General features: G+C 43.4%; 1 protein-coding gene across 1 annotated transcript in view; it reads right to left on the bottom strand.

The window, feature by feature from the left end:
- LOC147726153 (C-C motif chemokine 19-like) overlaps positions 1 to 24,747 on the bottom strand; it is a 39,550-nt gene that overhangs the window by 7,688 nt on the left and 7,115 nt on the right. Inside the window, exons 2-3 of the mRNA XM_086960259.1 lie at positions 21,141 to 21,267; positions 4,646 to 4,751 (exon numbers count right to left, since the gene is read on the bottom strand). Of these exons, the coding sequence (XP_086816385.1) occupies positions 4,646 to 4,751; positions 21,141 to 21,267 (233 nt within the window). The remainder of the gene's footprint in view (positions 1 to 4,645; positions 4,752 to 21,140; positions 21,268 to 24,747) is intronic.

Here is a 24,747-nt window from a genome sequence, read left to right as displayed (position 1 = left end):
TCCTTGGGTTCTAAGCACTGTAAGGGGTTTTACGATAGATTTCGATCAAGAACCTACTCACCTTTCTCTCCCAAAATGTATTCCAATGTCTCAGGATCAACAAGCCATAATAGAAGAGGAAATCTCTTCTATGATTCAAAAAGGTGCAATCTTGGAGGTCCCTATGGATCTCATAGGTTTTGTGAGCAACCTTTTTTTGGTCAAAAAGAAAGACAAGGGTTGGAGGCCGGTTATAAACCTTCGCCAAGTAAACCGATTCATTTCCTACAGGCATTTCAAGATGGAGGGTATTCACCTCCTGAGAGATCTTCTCCTAGAAGGGGACTGGTTGGCCAAACTAGACCTCAAGGAGGCCTATTTTACTATCCCCATGGCCAAAGTTCATCAACCTTTTCTCCAATTTCTTTGGAAAGGTCGATTGTACCAATTTCAAGCTCTACCATTTGGTCTCTCTTCCGCACCTTGGTGCTTCACGAAAGTGATGAGAGCCGTTGTTTCCCACCTAAGATAAAGGGGTGTTCATCTAATTATCTACCTAGACGATATTCTAATTATGGCACAAGAAAAGTCGCACCTAATTCGAGACCTGGATTTTACGATGAAACTCATAGAAAGTCTAGGTTTCATCATAAACAAGGAGAAGTCTCACTTGACTCCCTCAAAATCACTGGAGTTTCTGGGCTTCACAGTCGATACCACCCGTTGTCTCCTCCTTCTTCCTTCGAAGAAAATCTTAAAGATAAAGAAGCAAATAAAACATGCTCTTGGCAGACAGTCCCTCTCCCTCAGGGACTTAGCCAGGTTACTAGGTCTCCTTTCGTCTTCAATTCAAGCGCTTTTTCCAGGGCCACTCAATTATCGGGCTCTTCAGAGAGTCAAGGCGAGAGCCCTGAGATCAGGGCTTTGGTACGGAGATCAGATTTCTCTGGACTCAGACTCTCGTTCAGAGTTAACTTGGTGGCTAGACAATCTGGAGGCTTGGAACGGCAAAGCCATTTTTGGCTCTTCCCCGGAATTTGTACTGGAATCGGACGCCAGCCTTCACGGCTGGGGTGCTTGCCTCTCGGATTTAAACACTGGAGGACTTTGGTCCCAAGAGGAATCTCTCCGTCACATAAACTATCTGGAGCTGACGGCCGGACTTTATGCTCTTATGAGCTTCAAGGATTCGCTTCAAGGAAGGTCTGTCCTGTTGAAAATGGACAACATGTCGGCAGTGGCTTATATCAATCGTCTAGGAGGCACGAGATCTGCGGATCTCTCGGATCTAGCGAAGAAACTTTGGATGTTTTGTCTGGGGCACAAGATTGCTCTAAAAGCAGAATACCTTCCGGGCGCTGCCAACTCATCCGTGGATTGGAACTCCAGGTTCCTTGTAGATTTCAGCGATTGGAAGCTGAACCCTCTTGTCTTCAGGACCTTGAACCACATTTGGGGTCCTCTCGAGGTGGATCTCTTTGCAAGCAGACTCACCTCCCAACTTCCGGATTATTTCAGCTGGATGCCCGACCCGGGTGCTCGAGCATTCAACTCTTTCCTCCAGTCCTGGAAGGATGTTCGAGGATATGCCTTTCCCCCCCTTTGCGATGATTCAGAGAGTCCTCCAGAAGGTGAGACAAGAACAATGTCTCCTCACATTGATAACTCCCTTCTGGCCCTCCCAAGCTTGGTTTCCGACTGCTCTGGAACTAACTTGCAGCATTCCTTTCTTAATCCCGTCTCTGGAAGATCTTCTCACAGATTCAGACGGTCGAATTCATCCCCTTATTCTCAATCAGACTTTGTCCCTTCTTGCTTGGAAAGTGTCAGGAGATCTAACGAGATCTCAGGACTTTCGGACACGGCTTCAGTTCTCCTCAAGGAGTCTTGGGCCCCAGGCACACATTACAGATACAATAGAATCTGGAAACTTTGGGTTTGTTGGTGCATGGAAAGGAACCTGGATCCCTTGGAGGCTCCTATTGTTGACGTCACCAATTTTCTAGTCGAACAATTTGAAAGAGGACTTAGTTATAGATCCATTAATTGCTTTAGGTCGGCAATTTCCGCGGGACATACCCTCGTTAATGGCAAAACCATTGGAAAAAATGTTATCATTTGTAGGGTTATGAAGAGTATTCGTCTCAAAAGACCCCCTAGACCCAAGTATGACATACTTTGGGATGTTAATTTGATTCTTCGTCTCTTTAGTAATTGGCCTTCTAATTCTCTCCTCAATAGGAAGTATCTTTCTATTAAACTCGCTACCCTTTTATGCCTAGTTTCCTGCAGAAGATCCTCAGATATCCGTTCTCTGGATATTTCCTATCGTTCTTACAATGTTTTTGGCGTTAAATTTGAGATTCATAGTCGTACTAAAACCATGTCTGACTCCATATTTTATCCACGATTTGATCTTCATCCTAAACTCTGTGTTGTCGAGTGCATGAAAGAATATGACCTTAGAATGTCCGGTCTCCGTCCAGTTGGCGTTAATCAACTACTTATCTCTTTTGTTAAACCTCATAAGGGTATTAGTTCCCCTTCTATTGCTAGATGGATTAAAATCGCTATGAAACTAGCCGGAGTTGATTTGTCAATTTTTCAAGCTCATTCCCTAAGAGGTGCTATGGCTAGCAAATCTCTTTGGTCTGGAGGTAAATTGGATGATATTTTGAAAGCTGCTGATTAGTCCAATGCAGGTACCTTCGCTCGTCATTACTGTAAACCCATCCAACACATGTCTGATGCTGTTTTGGGAAGCTTCCAACATGCATAATGTAGCCTCCGGTCTTGTGATGAAATTGCGATTCTCATATTTACATGACTAGAGAATCTGGATTTCATTAAAGACTCGGAGGCTGACATTATCCCTCCCTCCCTCCTTAGGAGGCATTCAATTGAGGCATTCAAATTATTATTGCTATAATCTAATGTTACTTTGTATATTCTATTGTAATGTAATGTTACTTTGATTTATGACCCTTGAATTTGTTCTTTCTCATGTCTCTTGAGATCATTTAGCCTATTTGTTTTATCTTTTCAGATAACGCCTGATCTGGAATGCGCCTTTTTCAAGTCTACGTCCTGTCTGACTTCTTCTTTTGGACCTTCTCCAGTCAAGTTTCAAGTTATGCGATCTCCTTGTTCCGAAGTTTGATTCTTCTCTACTTCAACATTTGAACTTTGAACTTTATCTTCTTGTCCTCATTTAAAAGAGGCTGTGTGTTGTTGGCTCATGGCTTTTAGCTGTTGCCTTTGTTCTATTTGGAACTTTCTATTGTGATGCGGCTGCTGGGATCTGCATTAAAGTTGTATGCATAATGTCAGCCTCCGAGTCTTTAATGAAATCCAGATTCTCTAGTCATGTAAATTTGAGAATCGCAATTCCTACGCGTGAAGGTGCGTATTTTAGGATGACTATGTCGTCAGGTGTATTGTTCCAACCATGGCAAATCTCTCCACCACTACTTTATGTAACCATTGCACTGCAAGCAGTCTAATGGACCTATCTGCTACTATGTGTAACATTTGTGAAAAAAACTCTCAGTTTACAAATAAAATCCAAGCCCCTGAAGGCCAGCCCATCAAGTGGCAGTAATGACTAGTGAAAAGGGTATAATGCTTTGATGTTGTTACATTATGAGTACAGCACACGTAGGCCATAAAGTTTGGTGGTGCGTAAACGCGAAACCGACATGTCTGTGATCGAAGTAGCAGCACTATAGCTTATTGGTGGAAAAACTGATTTTCCTGACTGCAGAAATGTTAAGGGCAGGTGTGGCTCCTACGTAATGGAGACATCGCACTAATGCTCAAAGTCAGTAGTTGAACAATAAAATAATGATAAACCAGTTTTATTATCATTTTATTTTAAAGTGACTAGCTAAGCCTGTGAGCCATTGCCTGTGTAGGGAGGGGCAGGCCTGGCCATGGCAGGGAGGAGTAGTGGTGGGCACTGTAAGTGCGCATGTCGGTTTGGCCAGCCGTCTTAGGCCGGCCAAACCGACATACACACTTAGGTTTCTCCAACCCAGCTGTGTTCCACAGCCTGGTGGAGAAATGGCACAAGACTCCCTGTGCCTGAGCGAGGATCAAACCAGCCCACTCAGGCCAATCCTGATGATGATCTCATGCTTGGTAATAGCATGAGAGCAGTATCTGGAGGGATGGGGAGTTTGGGATGGTGTCACCGGGACTGCCGGGAGCAGGAGAGCAGCATCAGGTAAGTGTTTTCTAAAATGCCTTATTAATCCCCCAAACCAGCCACTGTATATTGGCAGCAGCCGCGACTGATAAAGAGGTTTGCAATGTCTACGATGCACAGGGTAAAGGTGTTTTATGGTGTGGCTTGAAGGACTCGTCCCACACTTACCCCACTGGGGTACAGAAAGAGTACAGAAACATGAGGTTGCAGATCCTAGCATGTGAGTCATGCGCAGTGGAGGAATCCGATGATGCATCACGCAGACGTAAACTTAACCTTGTGTCTTGCAGGAAGTCAAAGGACAACTTCCGGGGGGCCACAGCAGCCTGCACAATGAGACTAGGAAGGGAAAGTCGCACAGAAAGTGCACACTTGGAGCTAGTTCCTGGATTGGATAGATAGTTGCAGCATTGCAGAAAATAAAACTTTAACTATGAGGTGTAACCAAAATCTGCTTACCACATTATTCACCTCATGGGCACGGTTTTTTAGTTGGTTGATCAGTTTATGTACCCATCTCTGGCTAGGTGGGGCACACAGAGGCTTGTCCCTCTTGGTAATAAATCTAGAGGAAGTAAAAGAAAATTACAATTCAACAGCTCGATACAAAACATCAGTGTTAAATGAGCTACTCCAGCTTATGTATTTGCGCAAGCATAAAAATTCAAGCATAACTTACTGCAAAGTACATTCATGGAATTTCAAAACATGTAGTAGATCCAATGAATACAATGCATATATTGGGGGGCAAAGATACTCATTTAACCTGATGAATGTGTGCCAGCTTCACAAGTGGGGTGTCAGCTTCACAAGCGGGGTGCCAGCTTCACAAGTGGGGTGCCAGCTTCACAAGCGGGGTGTTGTATCGATCAGAGGAGCTGTGGTTTTCTAGCCTTTTGAACACTTTGTAGGCACCGAAGGGGACTCTGGGTTTCATATAGGTGGTGATCATGGAGTGGAAGTGTGAATCTGGCCTTGTGAATATACTGAGAGACAACATGAGATCCTGCACGCTCCTAGCAACAGGGATTTCTCCATCTCTTAAGGCCTGGACTTTTACATGAACTGAGGCCCATTCTCAGGGCCTGAGTCCAGTCCAGGCACCCCAGGGCCCGCTCTTGCAGAAATTGACAGCTGTCCAATAAGGCCTGACCTCCTGGGACTGGTGTTTGTAGTAGTGGACTTTGTGGTGGAAGGGACAGGCCTTTTTACCAGTCTCAATCATGGGGATTTGCCTACTGACCATCTCTAAGTAAAGGTTTCTACTAGTCTCATAACCATGGGCCTTTACACTCATCTGTGTGCGTTGGGAGCGAAAAGTGTATGAAGACCATCGGCAATGCTCGGAATGAGTGTGAAGCCTGCGTGCATCCATTTTGGCTTCCCTGCATGTCTACGGCAACTTCAAAGAGTCAAGAGCGCTGCACAAGGCTGGCCTCCTCACCTCACCTCTGCCCCTCTTCCTGCCTTATCTGCTTCACAAAGCATTTGTTGCGCTGTCTGTGCCCCAAGACACATCCCTTTCTGAACTGTCTGCAACCAACCCAGGAGGACTCCTTTTGTCCATGGCTCTTGCATGAGCTTATCATACAGTAGCTATCCTTGATAGGAAGAGCCCTCCTACAATTTGACCCATGGCTGTGAACTGATTGGTCAGCTCTGGGGGTGAATACTGGATAGCTTGAGCAGTACTTTACTCTAGGAACCCCCATGACAAAGGAAGGGGCTGGGCACCAGTACACTCGAGGAGCGACTGAGCTCCAGGGCTAAAGGCTCCAGCCCGCATCCTCTGACTAGACTGCCGAGTAAGTCTGGATCAAAATTCCAGTTGAAAGGAGTTGCTTGAGTGCCCCCTGCAAACAGAGCCTGCCTGAGAGAAGGAGTTCATTAGCTCAGCTTCCTGAGGAACATTGGAAGCTTCTGTGAGGTCCAGTCCTCCAGGGAGAGAAGGCTGCCCAGCTGCTGTGCAGGAAGAAGCCTCTAATTGTCTGTATTGACTGGAGCCCAGAGAGAGATTCGTTACCTATAGCGCCTGCTTTGGTGAGATGTTTCTGCCCCATCAGCACCACAGGGAAATCTCTTTTTTGGGCCCAGGCAGCCTACTTAGAACCTTGGTTGTCCCCTTGGTTCCATCTCTTGGCCTGGAGACAGTCAGAGGGGCAGCTCAGTGAGGCTTCTCTGTTTCCAATGCTGCAAACCAAGATAATGATCAGTCAATGTTTGCAAGGATATCAGAATGTGTAACCCGCTCTGTAACCTTTAAATCCGTTGCACAGCGATCGCATCACATGGAGATGTGGGCACAAAAGCAAAAAATGACCAGTCGTTCCTGAGATTTAAAATTTTTAATTAAATAAAGAAAAACATTGAATTCCTGAGGAGGGGCGGTGGAATTATATAGTCCCCTGACATTAAAGACTATGAACTGTGCCATCCAAGAAATGCTTCACCTCCCACACCCTCTAAGTGCCTCTCAGCATGACCAAGCCCAGGTGGAATCTTCAGGCCAATTTTGGTTGGTGACCACGGGGTCAGGCCTGAACGTTTCCTGTGTTAAAGACCAGTTACCCTGGATTTATCTTGAGGCCTTTGAAGTCAACTAGTCTGAGTGACCATGAACTGTGTCTGATAAGAACGCTGTTTTGCACTTTTGCCTGTTTGGTCCATGGATTGAATTGAGGATTGGGCACGCCGTTTCTTAAGCACCACTGAAAATCAATGACACAGACACAACACTGTATGAAAACAAGTACTTACCACCTAGGCGTTGTACTAAGGTTTGGACCTCTTGCTAGGAAGGGCCCAGAATGTTACGGATTTATGTGCTATTTTTTAAAAACATTTTTATGTGTATTTAAATAGTTTTCTTTCTACAATGTAAAGCACTAACTGAGGTGGATGTTCCTACTGAGTGATATTACTGTGTCTTACTGTGTTCTGACGTTCTGTTCCGCACCATCCTCTTGAGGGCTCCTTGGCTATCCTGTGGGTCAAGTGCTAAAGGCGTATTTGGTCATCCAGATGGCCAACAGCATACTGGCCCCTAATGGTAAATGACTCCAATTGTCTAGTGTGGAATCCATTAACATCTGACTGATCTTGGATCACAGACATCGGGCATCAAAAGCCACCAATGGCGAATACAACTCCTGCACTCTGAGTGAACGGAAGCCTTCACCTCACGATACTGAATTGGATTCTATCTAGTATCTCTTATTGCTGCTGTACTGTTAACTACTCAAGACTGTTATTTACGTCGCTTTAAAGCACTCTGATACCCCTTGGGTCGTGCCTGTGCTATATAAAACTCCTAAAATAAAAATAGAGGCATTTACTGCGGGGGGGGGCAGAGGTCTCCTGCCAGGATCGCAGGATCACACCCAGTGGTAGACAGATTATGTATGCTCTCTTTTGATGGTGTATAATAAGAAGACTGTCACGACGAAGGTCTGCTAATACAGAAGACTTGAGAACAGAAGAGGCATAAGAGTGCAGTCATGTACTGTAGCCTTAGACCATGTTCAGCAGGATGAGAAAATCATGCTGAGAAAAAATCAAGATGGCAGCCAATGCTCCTAACAATGGCGCCCTAGAAACAACTCCACTGAGTTCTAGTTTGCCAACTGAGGTCACTGGCGTAACGAAACTTGAGGGGGCCTCCCAGCAAGGTACATGGAGGGGGCCCCCCGGGCTCAATCAAAAGCTCTCCGGCCAGAGTGCTGTGCTGAGGGGGCACCCTGGAGCTTGGGGCCCACACCGCACCGCAGAGGCTGCGGGGGCCTGTGTTAGACCCCTGACTGAGGTCCTAACTGCATTTCTAGTGGATACAACGCGACTACTCTGCAGAACTCATCTCAATCAATGGCTTCAATGTTCCCATGGGGCTGTGGGGTAACGGACCTTGAAAGGATACAGCCAGTTGATGTAATTGCCAGATGCCATTTTCCCTCACTTGGCAGGCAAGCTGATTATATCAACTTAACCTCAATGAAAATACAACAGACATCACATGTAAACACAGCATCTAAAATAGTGATGCCTACCTGTGCTGGTGAGAGGATACTTTCTATTTACTGTGGCCATTATCATGTTTTACTTGATATAATACCGTGATAAATGTGTGTTGAAAATGGCCCTTTCTGCCGGGTCACACCATACTTTTTGCTTTCCTCCTCCCGTTTCTGCTGAATTCGTTTTTGTAGACCTTAGGACTCTGTGCACTTTACCACTGCCAACTAGTGCTAAAGTGCTAGTGTCCACTCACCTAAACATAGTTTGATTTACATATTCACAACAGGCATTTTTAACTTACCTTTAAGTCCATGGTAAAGTGCACTACCTGTGTCCAGGGCCTGTAAAGTAAAAGCTACGTGTGGCCCTGTAGCACTGATTTTGCCACCCTCTTAAGTAGCCCTTTAAACATGTCTCAGGCCTACTGTTGCACATCCTGTGTGTGCAGTTAACACAGTTTAAGCAGTGTCGACTTGGCATTTAAAAACCCATCCCAAGCCTTAAACTCCCGTTTATTACATATAGGTTGCACCTAAGGTAGGCCCTAGGTAGCCCTTAGGGCAGGGTGCAGTGTAATTAAAAGATAGGAAAGGTACATCTACCTTTTACATGTCTTGGTAGTGAAAAACTCCCAAATTTGTTTTTCAGTACAGTGAACCCTACCCCTCCCATTGATTACCATTGGGGATTCCTTCTTACCGCTAATAAGCTGTAATTCCAAATTGAAAGGAGGTAGAGCTGTCATGTTTAGTACCTGTGGAATTGTAATCATAAATCCTCTTTAATGGTAAAGTTGAATTCATAATTACAATTTTTAAAATGGCACTTTTGGAAAGATGGCATTTTTCTACCCTTCCCCTGTTTGTCTTCAGTACATGTCTGGGTAGGGTGACAGATGAGCTTTGTGCCTTCGCTCTCGACAGCCACACACAATGGGAGCTTAGGTGTGACTTAATTGGCCATCCTTGGAGAATGGGAGGGAGGGTCTGGTCACAGCCTCAGACGTACACACCTGAATAGGCTGTGCCCTGTCCCCACACAAAGGGCTGCATACCTCCACGTAGTAAGTCTGGAGACAGGAAAGTAAGGGAGGACATCTGTGCACTGCAAAAACACTTCTTTCAAGTCCCCCCTACTTCAAAGGCACCAGTGGGTATAAGAACTGGTCTTCTGACCATACCACTTCAGTACACCTCTGGACCTGTGGATACTCTGGCAGGAAGAAGGATTGCCATGCTGCTAAATGTCTGCCACACTGCTGCTCTGGAAGAACTGCTTTCTTGCTGTATTGACATGCTGCCTGTTTCCCCGCTTGCCTGCATGAGAAGTACTGGACCCACGTCACTTGAACCAAGAACCAGAGTGAATCCAAGGACTTGCTGGCTTGCCTTCTGATTGAAGTCTTAGGGACATAAAAGACTTCCAACTCATCTGCCTCAGCACCTTGACTCTGCTCTGCCAAGTGGTGCCAACACAGTCCTATGCCCTAGTAAGTCAGTTTAAGTGCTTCTCTAGCAGAAACCATGTATTGCCGGTGTCGCAGAGGCCTCGGAACCGCTGCAAGGATCGACTCGAATCCATCACTCACAGCACTATGCATCAACTCCATTCTTAACACATCATCACCGACACATCGCCTACCTGTGTAAACTGACGACTACACATCGCCGCTCTGCACCCTGCATCTTGTCTTTGACAATGGCGCAGCCAAAGTACTTTGCAATGGGCCATGGATGTTCGTTGTATCCGACCCGCGCTCAATTGTGGTTGGCCTTAACTTTTGGATTTCCCTGGCCAAGAACCACCAGATAGCCCTGGTTGGCGCTTTATGCTTTCAAGCAGTATATCTCTGTTTATTCTATAAAAATGTATAACTCCGGCTCTACTTACTGGATTTTTGTTGTTCAGGGTTTGTTTTGTACATTAGAATATGTACTAATTGTGTACCCAGGTGTGGGATCTTTCTGTGTGGTGTTTATGTTTGAAGTGTTGCATAAATACTTTACACATTGCCTGACTACTCTGTGCCAAGCTACCAAGGAGTGAGCACAGGATAATTTAGGGTGTGTTTGTGACTTACCCTGGCTTTTATTGTGCCTCCTGCTTGGGTAGGGTGCATACCTCTGCCAGCCAGAAACCCAATTTTTAACAATGTAGCGTAACTTCAATTAGATAAGTAATTACTGTAGATTTTATGCGCCAAGACAGGGCAGACCCAAGGACAGACATTTAAAAACAATATTTCATTCATAAACGTCTGCACACGATGCACAAGTTTTCTTCTTATCTTTAAGACGATATCCCTTGTACGCCACAAACCACAATAAAAACCCATGGAGGATTATAAAGCCACCTAAACCAATAATGAAGCAACGGCAAGTAAATCATTTCCTGTCGCCTTCCTCTGTGCCCTCTATACAGCCTTATGGAGAGCTCAGTGGTGGGCTGCCAGGAGAGAAACACGTGTCGGGGATTTCTTTTTGAATATCTCTAACATGAGCACAGTTAAATCTGCTGCTGATGGATTCGATCTCGATTTGATCACTGAGATTGTTATAACGATTGTAAAGAAACAAAGTCAAGAAGTCAAATACAGTGAAATCTATATTGCATAACTTAGAAAAATAATGTTTATAACTACTTTCAAATTGTGTTTGTAGAAGTAAGATGTTTTATAAATTGATATTGTGATTGTGGAAGTAAAAAAAAAACTGAGGAATTGTTGTCGATTTGAAATCTCATATTTGTGACCCTGACCTGTCATCTCTGTACTGCATCCCATTTCTGTCCTCATGGTATTGATTTTGGGGGGGGCTCAGTTCAGGTGAGCATGGAGGCGCCTGCCTGAAAGTATGACGTTAGTAATCTTACCTAATTCGTTTTGTTTTCCTCTTAGTAAGCACACAACGTGACATTCCCTCCTCCCCCAAATTCTGCCACCTTAGCCCCCACTACGGCCAAGAACTCTCAGAATCAAGGTAGGTTGTCAATGGCGTAGCCTTTTATTCACATCAAGCCAAGGAATTAACCACAGACCATTACCAAGTAAAGTATCATTCTTAGATATATCAGAATTATTCACAGCATCACACTTTAGCTGCATCAACATGTTAACAGCAGTAAGGAAATTAAGTACGACATTACATTTAAACTTTAACTCGGCCGTACACTAAAATAACATGGCCATATATTTGAACTTTACACTTTAACTTTTTTAACTCGGCCATACACTAGAACTTGGCCGTACATTTGACTTGGCCGTCTCAGCCACCAATGTCCTACTCTGCTGCGCACATTGTGCCGGCAGGCCACAACGCGCTACAGCCAACAGTTGCACTTTAACTTTTAACTAGGCCGTACACTAGAACTTGGCCGTACATTTGAACTTGGCCGTCTCGGCCACCAATGTCCAATTCTGCTGCGCACATTGTGCCGGCAGGCCCCAAAGCGCTACAGCCAATAGTTGCACTACTTGAGATCAAGGGCACCGCATAACCCACCGGCCCATCGGGGTACCTGCCCACAGGCAACCTCCCCAAGATTGTTCTCAGTCCATACGTCGTGTGTTAGGGCAGTAGAGTCCAGGACTACCGGCAGGTCAGTCCCTCCTCCCCGCCGACCCACTGCAAACGTGGAATCTACCCCCTCCTGGGGTCCATGGAATGGCTGCACCTCTATTGTTGTGCATCCGTCTTTGCTGTTAACTGTCAGCGCTCCGCAACGCCTTACTCTTCTGCCGGGTGGGTGGGTGGTCGACGACGCTTCTTCCATCCAGGCTGTACATGAAGGGGACAAAGAGAACGAAACCCCTCATCGCACAGCCTTAAATAGCCTGCTAAGTTTTGTTTCCTGCTAGTTTCATTTCTACGTCAACCCGGCCAGCCAACCCCCTTCCTTATCCAGGGGCTCTAGAGGAGGCTCAGCCCCGTGGTGCTACTAAGGGCGCCCCTCCCCTAGGCGAGGGGGGCGCCTGTCATATCCATTCCTCACACCACCGCTCCCTTTTTAGTGGGAAGTGGATCTAGCATCAACAAGAACAATTTCTTGGCAGAGAACAATCGGGGTATGGAGTGGAAATAGAGGATTTGCAAAACTGCTTTAGATTTTAAATAAAAATATCTTCCTGTTTTTGGTTACGGAAATTATGCTTTAAAAGGCATAGGTAGGCAAGGAGTCAGATTGTGCAAATTGGGTATCAATCATCTCCCCAATCAATCAATCAAGACACTTGTATAGCGCGCTACTCACTCAGAAGGGTCTCAAGGCGCTTGGGGAGGGGGTCCACTACTGCTCGAACAGCCAGGTTTTGAGTAGTCTCCTGAAGGCGAGGTGGTCCTGGGTCAGTCGGAGGTGGATGGGGAGGGAGTTCCATGTCTTGGCCGCCAGGTAGGAGAAGGATCTGCCTCCGGCGGTGGCTCTTCGGATGCGTGGTACGGTGGCGAGGGCGAGGCTGGCAGACCATAATATTTACACATCCATGGTGGAAGTAGCACATGCACTGCCATGAGGGAGAGAGGTGATGGTGGTAGAAGCACGTTCATTGCCATGAGGGGGAGGGGTCATGGTGGTAGTAGCACGTACACTGCCATGAGGGGGAGGGGTCCTTGTGGTAGTAGCGTGTGCACTGCCATGAGGGAGAGGGGTAGAGCTATTTTTACAGTCAGATCTATCATTCCTTTGCATCCTATCACTGACCATGAGGTTCCATGTCTAATTTGGGTGGTTTGTTTGTGAGTTGAGGGCTGCTGACATAAACCCACTTGACACACCACTTAAACCACAGTGATTCATGGCACCCACAACTGGAACCACAGCAGTACACAGCACCCACGACTGGAACCACAGCAATACATAGCAACAAAATTGGAACCATAACAATACAAAGCACCCACTACTAGTAAAACAGTGATACACAGGACCCAAGATGGAGCCACGATGCATAGCACCCACGACTGGTACCACATCAATGCATAGCGCCCAAGACTGGGACCACAACAATACGCAGCACCCACAACTGGAACCACAGCAATACATAACACCCATGTTGGAGCAAGAGCAATGTATATCACCCATGACTGGAACCACAGTAATGCTTAGCACTCACGACTGGTATAACAGTGATACACAGGATCCAACGTGGAACCACAGCGATACATAGAATACACAACTGGAATCACATCAATACATACCACTTATGACAGGTATAGCAGTCCCACGACTAGAACTGGAACCACAGCAATACATAGCTCCCACGACTAGAACCACAGCAATACATAGCACCCACGACTGCAACCACAAGGTTACATAGCACCCATTACTGGAACCACAGCGATACATAGCACCCATGACTAGAATCACAGCAATAGATAGCACGCACGTCTGTAACCAAAGCAATACATAGCACCAACGACTGTGACCACAGAGATACATAGGCCAACAACTGGAACCACAGGATATATAGAACCCATGACTGGTACAATGGGGACATATAGCCTTCACGGCTGGAATCACAGGGATACATAGCACCCACGGCTGGAACCACAGGGATACACAGCACCCACGGCTGGAACCACAGGGATACACAGCACCCACGGCTGGAGCCACATGGATACATAGCACCCACGGCGGGAACCACAGCATTATCTCTAAGACTTCCTTAACCCTCTGAACAACCACTGACGGGATTGGTACTTGAACCTGTGTAGTGAGACGTGGAGGCTGAAAGGCTCATACCACTTTAATAGTAGGGTGACCAACTGGCGTGGTTGCAAATACAGGAGGGTGAGTTAAAAATTCAGGACAAAGGGTCAAAATTCAGGACAAAAGTTCAGGTCAGATCGTCAAAATTCAGGAGAAAACTTTTGGACAAGAGGTAAGTTTTACAGACCTTTCAGAGGAAGTTGCGCAATAGTATATAAGTAAACAGACGACCACTTAAGTACAAGTCAAAATATGTTTATATTAGGTTGAGACAATCGTACACCTCACGGTTTTTCAGTATACGTGCAGCTTTGAGCAACTGTGCAGGTCTTTTTATGGTATTTCATAGGATAATAATTTATTGATTTGGTTACTGCACTGGGTTGTCCAGTATGATATTTTGTTTACAATTCATGGTCCGAGCAGTCATGTTTAGTGAGAGAAGTAGTCAGAATGATCTGCTCGGATAGACTTTACTAGCATCTCATATCTGAGTGCCATTGTGAGATGTAAGGTGGCACGCATAGGTGAATGAAAGGTAGGATTGCAGTGATGAACCCACATTAGGGAACGCATTATGAGTGTTTCAGATAGGGGAACTTAAAATATGGAATTAGACTTTGTTCATGGGGACTTTGCAGAGAGTTGCACTGGCTGACAGAAGTCACAAAGGTGCTCTTCCCTGTATCTTTATAAAAGAAGGTACTGTCAAAACACTATTACTTAGTTTATTTTTGACGCCTCGCCTATTGCTACAAACACAATATACATCTCAAGCACAGCTCATGACACTATGAGGCTCTCCCTAAAACCTTACTCCTAAAACAAAACATGTAAATATTTAAAATTCATAGTGTAACATTCAAGTAGCAGTTGGGTGTCACTCAAAATGTCATATGCATGATGTATAGATCCCACACATAAGCACACAGCAAATACAGAAAAATACCTCCCACTTTAAACTAAAGTTCTTATGTCTCCAAGAAAGCAAAGTAAGTAATTACAAACCTCCCCAGAAGAGCTCTCCTATCCAATGATCTAGCAATTCTGTCTTCCATCAACCCGCTGATATCCACCATTTCACATTTACATTCTGTCATCCATTCATTCTTTCATCCATCATTCAGTCTTTCACTATTCATTCTGTCCTTCCATCTGTGTGCCCATCCATATCCAAACCTATTCAACAATTTTGCAAACCTATCCATCATCTATCCTTCCATCCACCATTTCACTCATCCATCCCTCCATCCACCCTTTCACTTATCCATCCATCTACCCTTTCACCCAATCCATCCTTTCACTCATCCATCCACTCTTCCAGCCATCCATTCACCCATTCATCCAACCATTTACCTTTCACCCATCCAGCCATCCTTTCACTTACTCATCCACCCAGTCACTCAGCCGTCCACCCATTCACCATTTTACTCATCCATCCTATTTTCCAGCTCTCCACCCTCCTTTTCACTCATCTATGCATTCTTTCACTTATCCACCTTTACATCCTTCGTTTCACTCATCCATGCACCCATTCGTCCATCCATCCTGTCAATCATCCATCCACACTTTCACTCCTCCATCCATCTTCCCTTTCTCTCTCCATCCCCCTTTCACTTAGCCATCCACCCTTCCATCCACCCTTTACCCAACCACTCACCCATCCATCTCCTCATCCACTCATGAATCCATCCATTGACCCTATCTCTCATCCATCCTTTCACTCATCCATCATCCTTTCACTCATCCGTCCATCCTTTCTCTAATCCTTCCACCCTTTCACTCATCTATCCATCCTTTTTTCCATCTACCCTGTCTTTCACTCACTCCTCCTTCCTTACATCCACGGTTTCACTCATTCATCCATTCAGCCTTTCACTTATCAAATCATCCTTTCACTCATTCATCCATCCTTTTACCCATCCATCTACACTTCCACCCATCCATCCATCCATTTACCCTCATCCATCCTTGCACTCACTCATCCATCCTTTCTCTCATTATCCATCCCTTTACCCTTTCACTCACCCATTCATCCATTCACCCTTTCACTCACCCATTCATCCATTCCACCCATCCCTCCACTTAGTCATTCAACCACCTCCTCACATTAATTATGAGCTGAGCCTTTGTCTGCAAAGTTGCAGATGGAAGAGGCCCATCAAGAACTCCACTCTCGCTGTATCTTCTAAAGCAAGGAGTGGGGTGAGGGGAGGGTTCCGATATGGGAGATTGGCATAACCGATTTAGTTTCGAGCATTGGAATATCGACTGACTGATTGCATATGGAACTACTGAGTTCAACCATAAAATCCAACTGTATTGAGGTATGTTTGTGAGTAATGGTCTTGGGTTCTTTTGGCAGACACAAATTACAACACACTCTGATTTGATTATGGACTTCAATATATTTTCTGCTAAGAAATAAAATGTTTTGTAAGGATCACTGGCAGAATATCGTAGGCAAAATATCGACCTTCAAAAATATCGCAGCAAGAATATCGAAGTCAAGAATATCGACATCCTAGCTACATTATGGTCAGTAGAAATATATCGAAAAAAAATATCGTTAAAAATATCGTTTTTTTAAGTTAAAGAAATAATGTAAAATAAAGTAAATAATACTTATAATTAAAATAAACATGATTAAAAATATTTAAAAATGTTTCAAATTCATAAATTATACTTATAATTTATAAATACATTTAATATATACATATAATATATACATGTACTTAAATAAATATATGTAACAAATTAAAAAAATAAACATTTGTTTTAATTTTTTTTAAATTAATTGTATATTACATTATCTAAAATAATACAAAAAATATTAGATAGTGGAGGGAATAACATTACTATTCCAACTCCAAACATTGCAACAGTAGGTTAAATGTTGGATAGCGTAGGAGTTAAAATTACTATTCCCACTCCAGTGAGTACAACAGTAGAGAAAGTGTGGGATAGCGTAGGGGTAAAAATTACTATTCCCACTCCAGTGAGTACAACAGTAGGGAAAGTGTTGGACAGCGTAGGGGTAAAAGTTACTATTCCCAATCCAGTGACTGCACCAGTAGGGAAAGTGTTGGATAGCTCAGAGGTAAAAATTACTATTCAAACTCCAGTGAGTGCAACAGTAGGGAAAGTGTGGGATAGCGTAGGGGTAAACATTACTATTCCCACTCCAGTGAGTGCAACAGTAGGGTAAGTGTTGGATAGCATAGGGGTAAATATTACTATTCCCACTCTAGAGAGTGCAACAGTAGGGAAAGTGTTGGATAGCGGAGGGGTAAAAATTACTATTCCCACTCCAGTGAGTGCAAAGGTAGGAAAAGTGCTGGATAGCATAGGGGTTAAAAATAACATACTTATAATTAAAATATATTTTTTAAATAAATAATGTTTTAATTACTAAATAACAATAAATTATCAATACCAATAAATATTTAATAAAAATAATTACCATTCATTATGTATCAATACATTAATGATAAATCCCAATAATTAATAATTATTAAACATTACTTACCCCAAACAATGTATATAAAAAATAAAGTAATTTTCAATACCCAAAAACAATAATTATTAAAAAGTAATTACCAATTAATAATTAACATTTTTTGATAAATACAAAGAAATAATAATTAATAAAATATATTTACCAAGTAATAATCAATGAACAATAAATTCATTATTAATACCAAAAAAAAATTATTATTTAAAACAAATCTGATTAATAAATAATAAAAAATAAATTAATTATCAATACACAAAAATAAAATTAATAATTTATTAATCAGAATTAAATTACTTCCCACCCTATTCCCCTATAAACTCACAACCCACTCCAATAACAAATTAATACACTTAATATCATTATCAATTAATCAATTAATAAAAATTAATTATCAATTAATAATTTATAAACAATAAATGTATTATCAATACCAATAAATAAATAAAAATAATTTTTTCATAACAATTAAATAATTACTTCCCATCCTATTCCCCTATAAACCCACAACCCACTACAGAACTAAAACACATTTAATTAAAAATAATTAATAATTCCTAAAAATTATTAATTAATTTACTATAATTAAATTAAATTTACTTAAAAAAAACATTACTTCTAAAAAATGTATACATATATTTAAAAACAAGTACAATATTTAACAACAAATATATAACACGTAAATATAAAATACATAAAACTAATATAAATATCAATATTAGTAACATCGATTTTTTTGCTATCGATATTACTGACATAGATATTAACAAAAACAATATTTCTTACCTTCAGGTTGATATTCTGGTCATCGATATTCTTGATTTCGATATTCTGTCCCTACGATATTTGCAACTCGACATTTCTGTAGACCGATATTTAAAAGTTGATATTTAGACTGTGCACCGTTCTGTACGATATTACTTTGCTGGCATATATTGTCTCTTGATTGAGGAGCTCTAATATAGGGTTCCTGCATGCGTGCAAGATGCCTCTTTTTCCTAGGACTTTGTTTTGGAGAAGCTTTAGTGAGTGTGTTGGTTATGGGGCAGCGTAGAGCTTTTGCTCTTGATACATCTTGTGATGCTGTTCATACTGTCTTTTGGGAACTTTATTCACTATTGATCTGTTTGGTTGGAATTGGAGAATCCCAGTGTTTGTTGCAATGCTCTGGGCCATGTTTAATGTTAGGAAGATAAATCGTACCATAAATGGTCTGTCACTTAGATTTGATACTTTGATGTTGAGTTTAATCACTAAATCCAGTCCTTGGCTGGTTTTGCGTGGGTCCACTCACTGCACATAGGCAATCTGAAAACATGGAAGTCACGAATCATGCATGCTGCACAGGATGTGAGGTGACTGTGACATGGTGTTGTTTCCAGGGCTTTTAGCGGCATGAACAAACTTTGGGGTCTCTCCAAAGGGTATGCCCGATGTAATTAAGGGTGTGGCTTAAAAAACCTCAGCTAAAAATCCGTGCTTAGCCTAGTGTGCCCCCGACAGGTATGTTGCTGCTTCTGTCATTGCATCCAGATATGTAACACAGCAAGTAACGTTACACCTACAACAAGCCATGACTTTTGGCTTTGTCAATGGTAAGTTGCATACAATAAAAAAATCAGCAACTATGGCTTCATTGTATATAATATTCAAAATGCTTCAGCTCTGAAATGTTGAGACTGTGAAAGAAATATAACCTCTTCTTTTTAACTTCTTTCTCCGGCTTCTTTTCATGAACTGGCACATAGCAGTATGGGCATTTTTGTACATTTGTTTTGTACATTTCTTCCATGGGACCCTAACAGAAGGGCCTGCTCTAGACTAAGGCTGGAGGAGACCACCATATTCTTTAACAGCCCATGGGCTCATTGTCATTCTGTATGTTACAATCATCAGCCCATACAGAATGACAATGGGCGGAGTGGGACTGCTCTTGTACTCAGAGGCATATTGTAGTGGGGTATGTTTTAGAAGTGGTGTTGAAGCCCTGCCCCTATTTTTCATTGGCTGGCGTCATCGACTATGGTAAACGCTGGCTTCCAATTGAAAATGAGGCTTCTTAGTCCCTCCATATTACCGCCCTGTCTCCTTTTGGGACGGCCCATCAGGACTGGATCTTTTACTGGCGGTGTTATACTGTCTCCTTTAATTAATCGGTGAGCACTTTTTTTTTTATTTGCAGTGCGGTTGCTTTCATTTTAGTGGGTGTGCTTGTTTTTCTAAATATTTACTTTTTTTACACGTTGGCGGCACACGCGCTTGACCTTTAGCCATGTTAAGCTAAAGCGCAGATGCGGCGATTGTTGAAAAAGTAAAGAAATATATTGTTTTCTATTTCTTTACTTCTGCAGCACATGCGGCACCCGCGCTTTACTTTAACATTGTTTAAGGTAAAGCGCGTACGCCGCGATTGCAGCAAAAGTAAAGATATAGAGAAAAAGAGTGGCCTGCCATTTTTTTTCTATTTGTTTACTCCATGCTTGTTTGCTGTGACGTAGGAGGGTCTGCTGCTAGCGGGAAAAGGCCACGACAACGCAGCCGTTTCCATGCAAACCTTTACCACGCACATTTTTTTTAAAAAGCATGGAAATAAAAAGGGGGTTCTCCCCTCCCCCCAAAAAACGCACCTGATGTGAAGCGAAGTGGAGGCAATCAGCGTCGTTTGAGAGGAAACAGAAAGAAACTTCTGCTTTCTCTTTATGACGTCCAACGTCAAAAAGGAAGATGAAGGAGAGGAGACGACGTGATGAGGTAAGGGGAATTTTAGTTTTTAAAAAAAGTTTGAGGGTTAAGGGCAGGGGTAAATAAATAAATAAATAAAAAGGATTGTGACCCCCCAGACCACAATCCTTCTTATTTATTTATTTATTTATTGCAAACGCATTTTATTATTTTCAAAGGAAAACATTAAACAGCAGCTGCAAGGATTTGTTACAGAGAATACATAGTGCATAGGAAATGTCAAAAAGTCCAGTAAGTAAGTAAAAATGACAAGCAAGCAAGCACATATAATAAATAGGGTAACATTGACAAGCAAGGAAAAACATGTGCTAAATAGATTAAAAATGACAAGCTAGCAAACACATATAAAAATATCAAGTAAGCAAATACATCTAATAAAAAGGTTAAACATGTTTTGCAAGCAGGTACATACAATAGATAAAATCTGAGTGCAAAACCTATTGGAACAACTCATTAGACCCTTACATCCCCCAACTAGCAAACAACACCAACCCACTCCCCCTCCTAAAGCTACCCCTTGTCTTACGACTGCATGACTGCACTCAATCACTGACCCTTCCCACCAAGTCGTGGGATCCCACCCCAGAGACACCACAGCAATGCCTTAGTACACTGTATAAGCATGAAGGCATTCTTGGGAGCTGAGATGTGCATGACATCTAGGCCTTGATGTAGACCATGTCTGCAAATTACCTTGGACATAGCTGGTATGATATTACCATTACTGTCAGTAGTTTCCACAGTATCGGGAACACGCTTGGATATTTTTGGGGAATGACTATGCCGAAACATTGCTTTGACCAGACTGGCTGTACTGCACCTCCTCCCCACCTACATGTATGGAAACAATTGGCTGTCTCCAAGTGGTGGGTTTGTCGATATAAAACACATAAAAAGTGGGCATCATCTGAACCCTGCCGAAGCAACTGATGACACCACAGTTTGCTCTTTGGAACCCCCCGAAGTAGATCATTTTTGGATACTCACACCACAGCCTCGATGGCACAACCGTCTTCAAGGGACTGGATTTGGAATCCTTTCAGTCGCCGGAAGGGGATCCGGGTTCCACTAACCTTTAAGCAGCAGTCCACGACATCATTGTTGCTGCAGTGAACTAGGAAACAGAAGCAACATTCTGTTGGTGAATGAACCCCAACTCTCATTGGTGATTGAGAAAATAGAAAAGAATGATATAAGTCAATCCCTGAGGGGGATTTACCCATTGTGTGAAACCTTTGAGATCAACGGCCTTATTTAGGAGCTGGTGGTAATGGCAAATACTCTGACTTATGGTGAAGTGATCAGTACAAACGAGAAACACAACCAACACAACTTCCCTGGTGGAACAGAAACAGTAGGGCGAAGGACATTCTGCAGGTAGAGCCACACCTAGATCTAACGCTTCCTCTACAAAACAATCCATTACCACTGAAGTCTTAATCAGGACCTATAAACTGGAAGATGTTGTTCTACCACCCATCTCTACATAAGGGCCTGCAGACCTGACTTTGAGTTGGGAGCCAATGGAAAATCCTCTTATTATAAACACAGCGATACATACTCTGTTGGAGAATTCTTACCTCAGCAGTACTGATCCAGTAGCAGAGGTAATTACTTCACAGTATTCTCTGCTGGCTGTGAATCCTTCAGCAATGGATTTTCCACTAACTCCAGCAGCCAGTGGATTTTACTGTACCGCCCAACTCTAAAGCAGGCCGGAAGACTTTATGAACATCTGTCCACAAATGTGGTATAAGATATGGGTAATGCTTCACCAGCATACAGGAACTCTGAAATATGTCACTATGTCATCATCAAGTACATTTTTCGGAGTGTGTTTTTATATGAAAAGTCTTAAGCATCTCTATCGATAACAGAGAAGAGCATTCATTAAAAAAAAGACAAAAGTATTGGGAAAAATAACGGGCCCGATTCACAAAGGTAAACTGAGACATCTGGTCTTAGTTTAGACCAAAAGTCTAACATTACTACTTTTTGGTATTCACAAAGGTAAGTTAAGAGTACTATTGTTATGACTGCACAGGTTTTCCGCACTCGGGCTGAGTTTCCACATTCGGGGAGGAATCTCCGCTCTAAGGGCTCATTAGGATCGCGGATGGAATTGAGTCCGTCCACGACCCCAGAGTAGGAGGGAACGTCCGCAGGGGCCGCGGCGTTCCCTCCTTGCAGATTAGGATGTGACCGCCAGGGTGGCGGTCACATCCTCTATCTTTAACATTGCAGCGGGTGCAGCTTCAAGCTGCACCTGCCGCAATGTTAAAAATGCATACATTGCATTTGTATGCAGAAAGCGGCAGGCACCGCGGTGCCTGCCGATTTCTGCATACAAATGCAGGGGGTACCATGGGTACCCCCCATGTGCACCCCCACCCCCCCTTCACCCAGGGGGCCCGCAACGGGCCCCGACATCAAATTCCGTATGCTTTTCCACGGCGGAAAAGCCGCCGTGGAAAAGCATCTCTTTTACTCTATCCTAATATGGCTGGCGGTGTCTGATAGACACCGCCAGCCATGTTACAGCTTTTCCGCTGCAGTTGTAAGTCAACCGCGGCGGAAAAGCGGCGGACTGAAACCAGGACCCACCAGCCATCCTAATGTGGCGGTGGGTCTTTGGTAGGTCCGCAGAGGATTTTCCGCATCCTCCGGGCCGGCGGAAGCCACCGCTGGCCCGGAGGATGCGGGAAATCCTCCATCCTAATCAGCCCCTTAGGGTGAAATTTCCACACTCAGGGCGGATCACTGCTCGAGTGCAGAGATTCCCAATATTCACGGAAATAACAGTAAGCAACCAGGTACAATTGCTTCACATGGTGGACGTAAGTTTTTTTTTGCTCATGCAGTCAACATCTAAATCTTTTTTTTAGAGGAACTAGGCATTTTCTCCTAAAGGCAAGATTTGATGGTTACTTGTCTACCTTCTCAAGCATGCCATGACAACTTTGCCTAAAAAGCCAGAAACTGGAAGCTCTATTTTCATCTTATTGTTAACAAATACATTCATTCAGTGAGTTGTTAACCAGCATCTCTGTACAGGCGTTGAATCCATGAGATTCTCTGTGTCTACATTAATTCTAGCTTTAGACGACTGATGGGGCAGAGTATGCCTCTGTGGGCGGGCAACAATGGCAAGGCAGCAGTTTTCATACTACTGACCTCTTTGTTGCTTTGATTTTGGGCACAAGGTGCTACTGGACAGACTAGGCAAATTGTCAGAAATGACAGCTATAACTTTTGCTTGGGTCAGGTGTTTCTTGGTAATCTCATATCATCAAGTCAAGATGGTGGGCATTTTCTGTTGACAACTCACTACCTCAAAGGAGTGGTTTTTCAGGGTCATACTTTTTCCCTATTTCTACATCTGTTAGCAATAGTGGATTCCTAAATGTGGTGTGATGACCTCAAACTAGTAGTATGTCTGGATGACAAGAACAAGAACCATGCATGAAGCAACTTTTCTGCTGTTCAAGTGGTAAAATTGGACAAAGAAAGAGGTTATGTATGTAAGGAAAGGCGTCGTCCCACTCTCCATTCTCTAGGGGCGTCTTGTCTCTACGGCCTGCTGCGACCGGCTAACAGCTTACATCAGCTGACCAGGTTAACAATCTACGGGCCTGATTTCACAATGGCGGACGGGTTACTCCCGTCCATCGAAATATCCCGTCCATCGAAATATAAATCCCATTATATCCTATGAGATTTATATTATCAGGTGGACAGGATATCTGTCGCCGGTGTGATGGAGTAATCTGTGATCCAAGTTCTAAATCAGGCCCAAAGACTGATTACATTCTAGGAGAGATTGCCTTTGATTTACCCTGAAATAAAACATCCAGACACAATCGTACATTTACAATGCATGCGGATCCTTCGCCATTATCTGTATGCTTTTTACCAGCTTTTAAATTAAATAGCTCTACTAATACTCTATAATAATTGTCAAAGACATGCAAGTATTTAGAGTTAGGGATCCTGAATTAAGCCGGGAGTGAGAGAACACCAATAGCCATTTCTTCTTATTATGTACGTTTTTTTGTTTGGGCAAATACACGTGGATGCAAACACTGAAGTTTGAAGGCCTGTGGAGCATTTAAACATCAAGGCCCCTTCCCCCTGGCCCTCCTCTCTAGGGCCTGAGGCGCTGCATTGTGCACCGTGGTACAGGCACCACATGGTACGCCCAAGGCCCTTGGCGCCCAAGTGGTGGAATGCCCTCCCACTGGAACTAAGATCCCTACCCACTCTTCAGGCATTCAGAAGTGCTCTGAAGACGCATCTCTTTGTGCAGGCCTATCTGTAATGGTGTCAGGCTTATAAATTTTGATATGCTTTGTTAGGCGCCTTGATGCCTTCGGGTTATTGTTTGCGCGATATAAATTTTATTCAAATCAAATCAATCATGGTACCTGCTCCACGGTTCAGGGATGTTTAAACAACAAGCCGCAATGGAAATAATACAGAACCCGACCACCAACACAGCGGTCAGATCGTAATCTGGGAAGATTCCGCTACGATGCCGGTCGACACGTGTCCAAACGGCATCGTAATCGACCCCTCCGTCCAAACGGCATCGTAA

This window comes from Lissotriton vulgaris, chromosome 3_1, assembly GCF_964263255.1.
Source record: "Lissotriton vulgaris chromosome 3_1, aLisVul1.2, whole genome shotgun sequence".
NCBI lineage: Eukaryota > Metazoa > Chordata > Amphibia > Caudata > Salamandridae > Lissotriton > Lissotriton vulgaris.
Note: the sequence above shows the minus strand (reverse complement) of the source record. Positions and strands in the feature narration are given on the sequence as shown.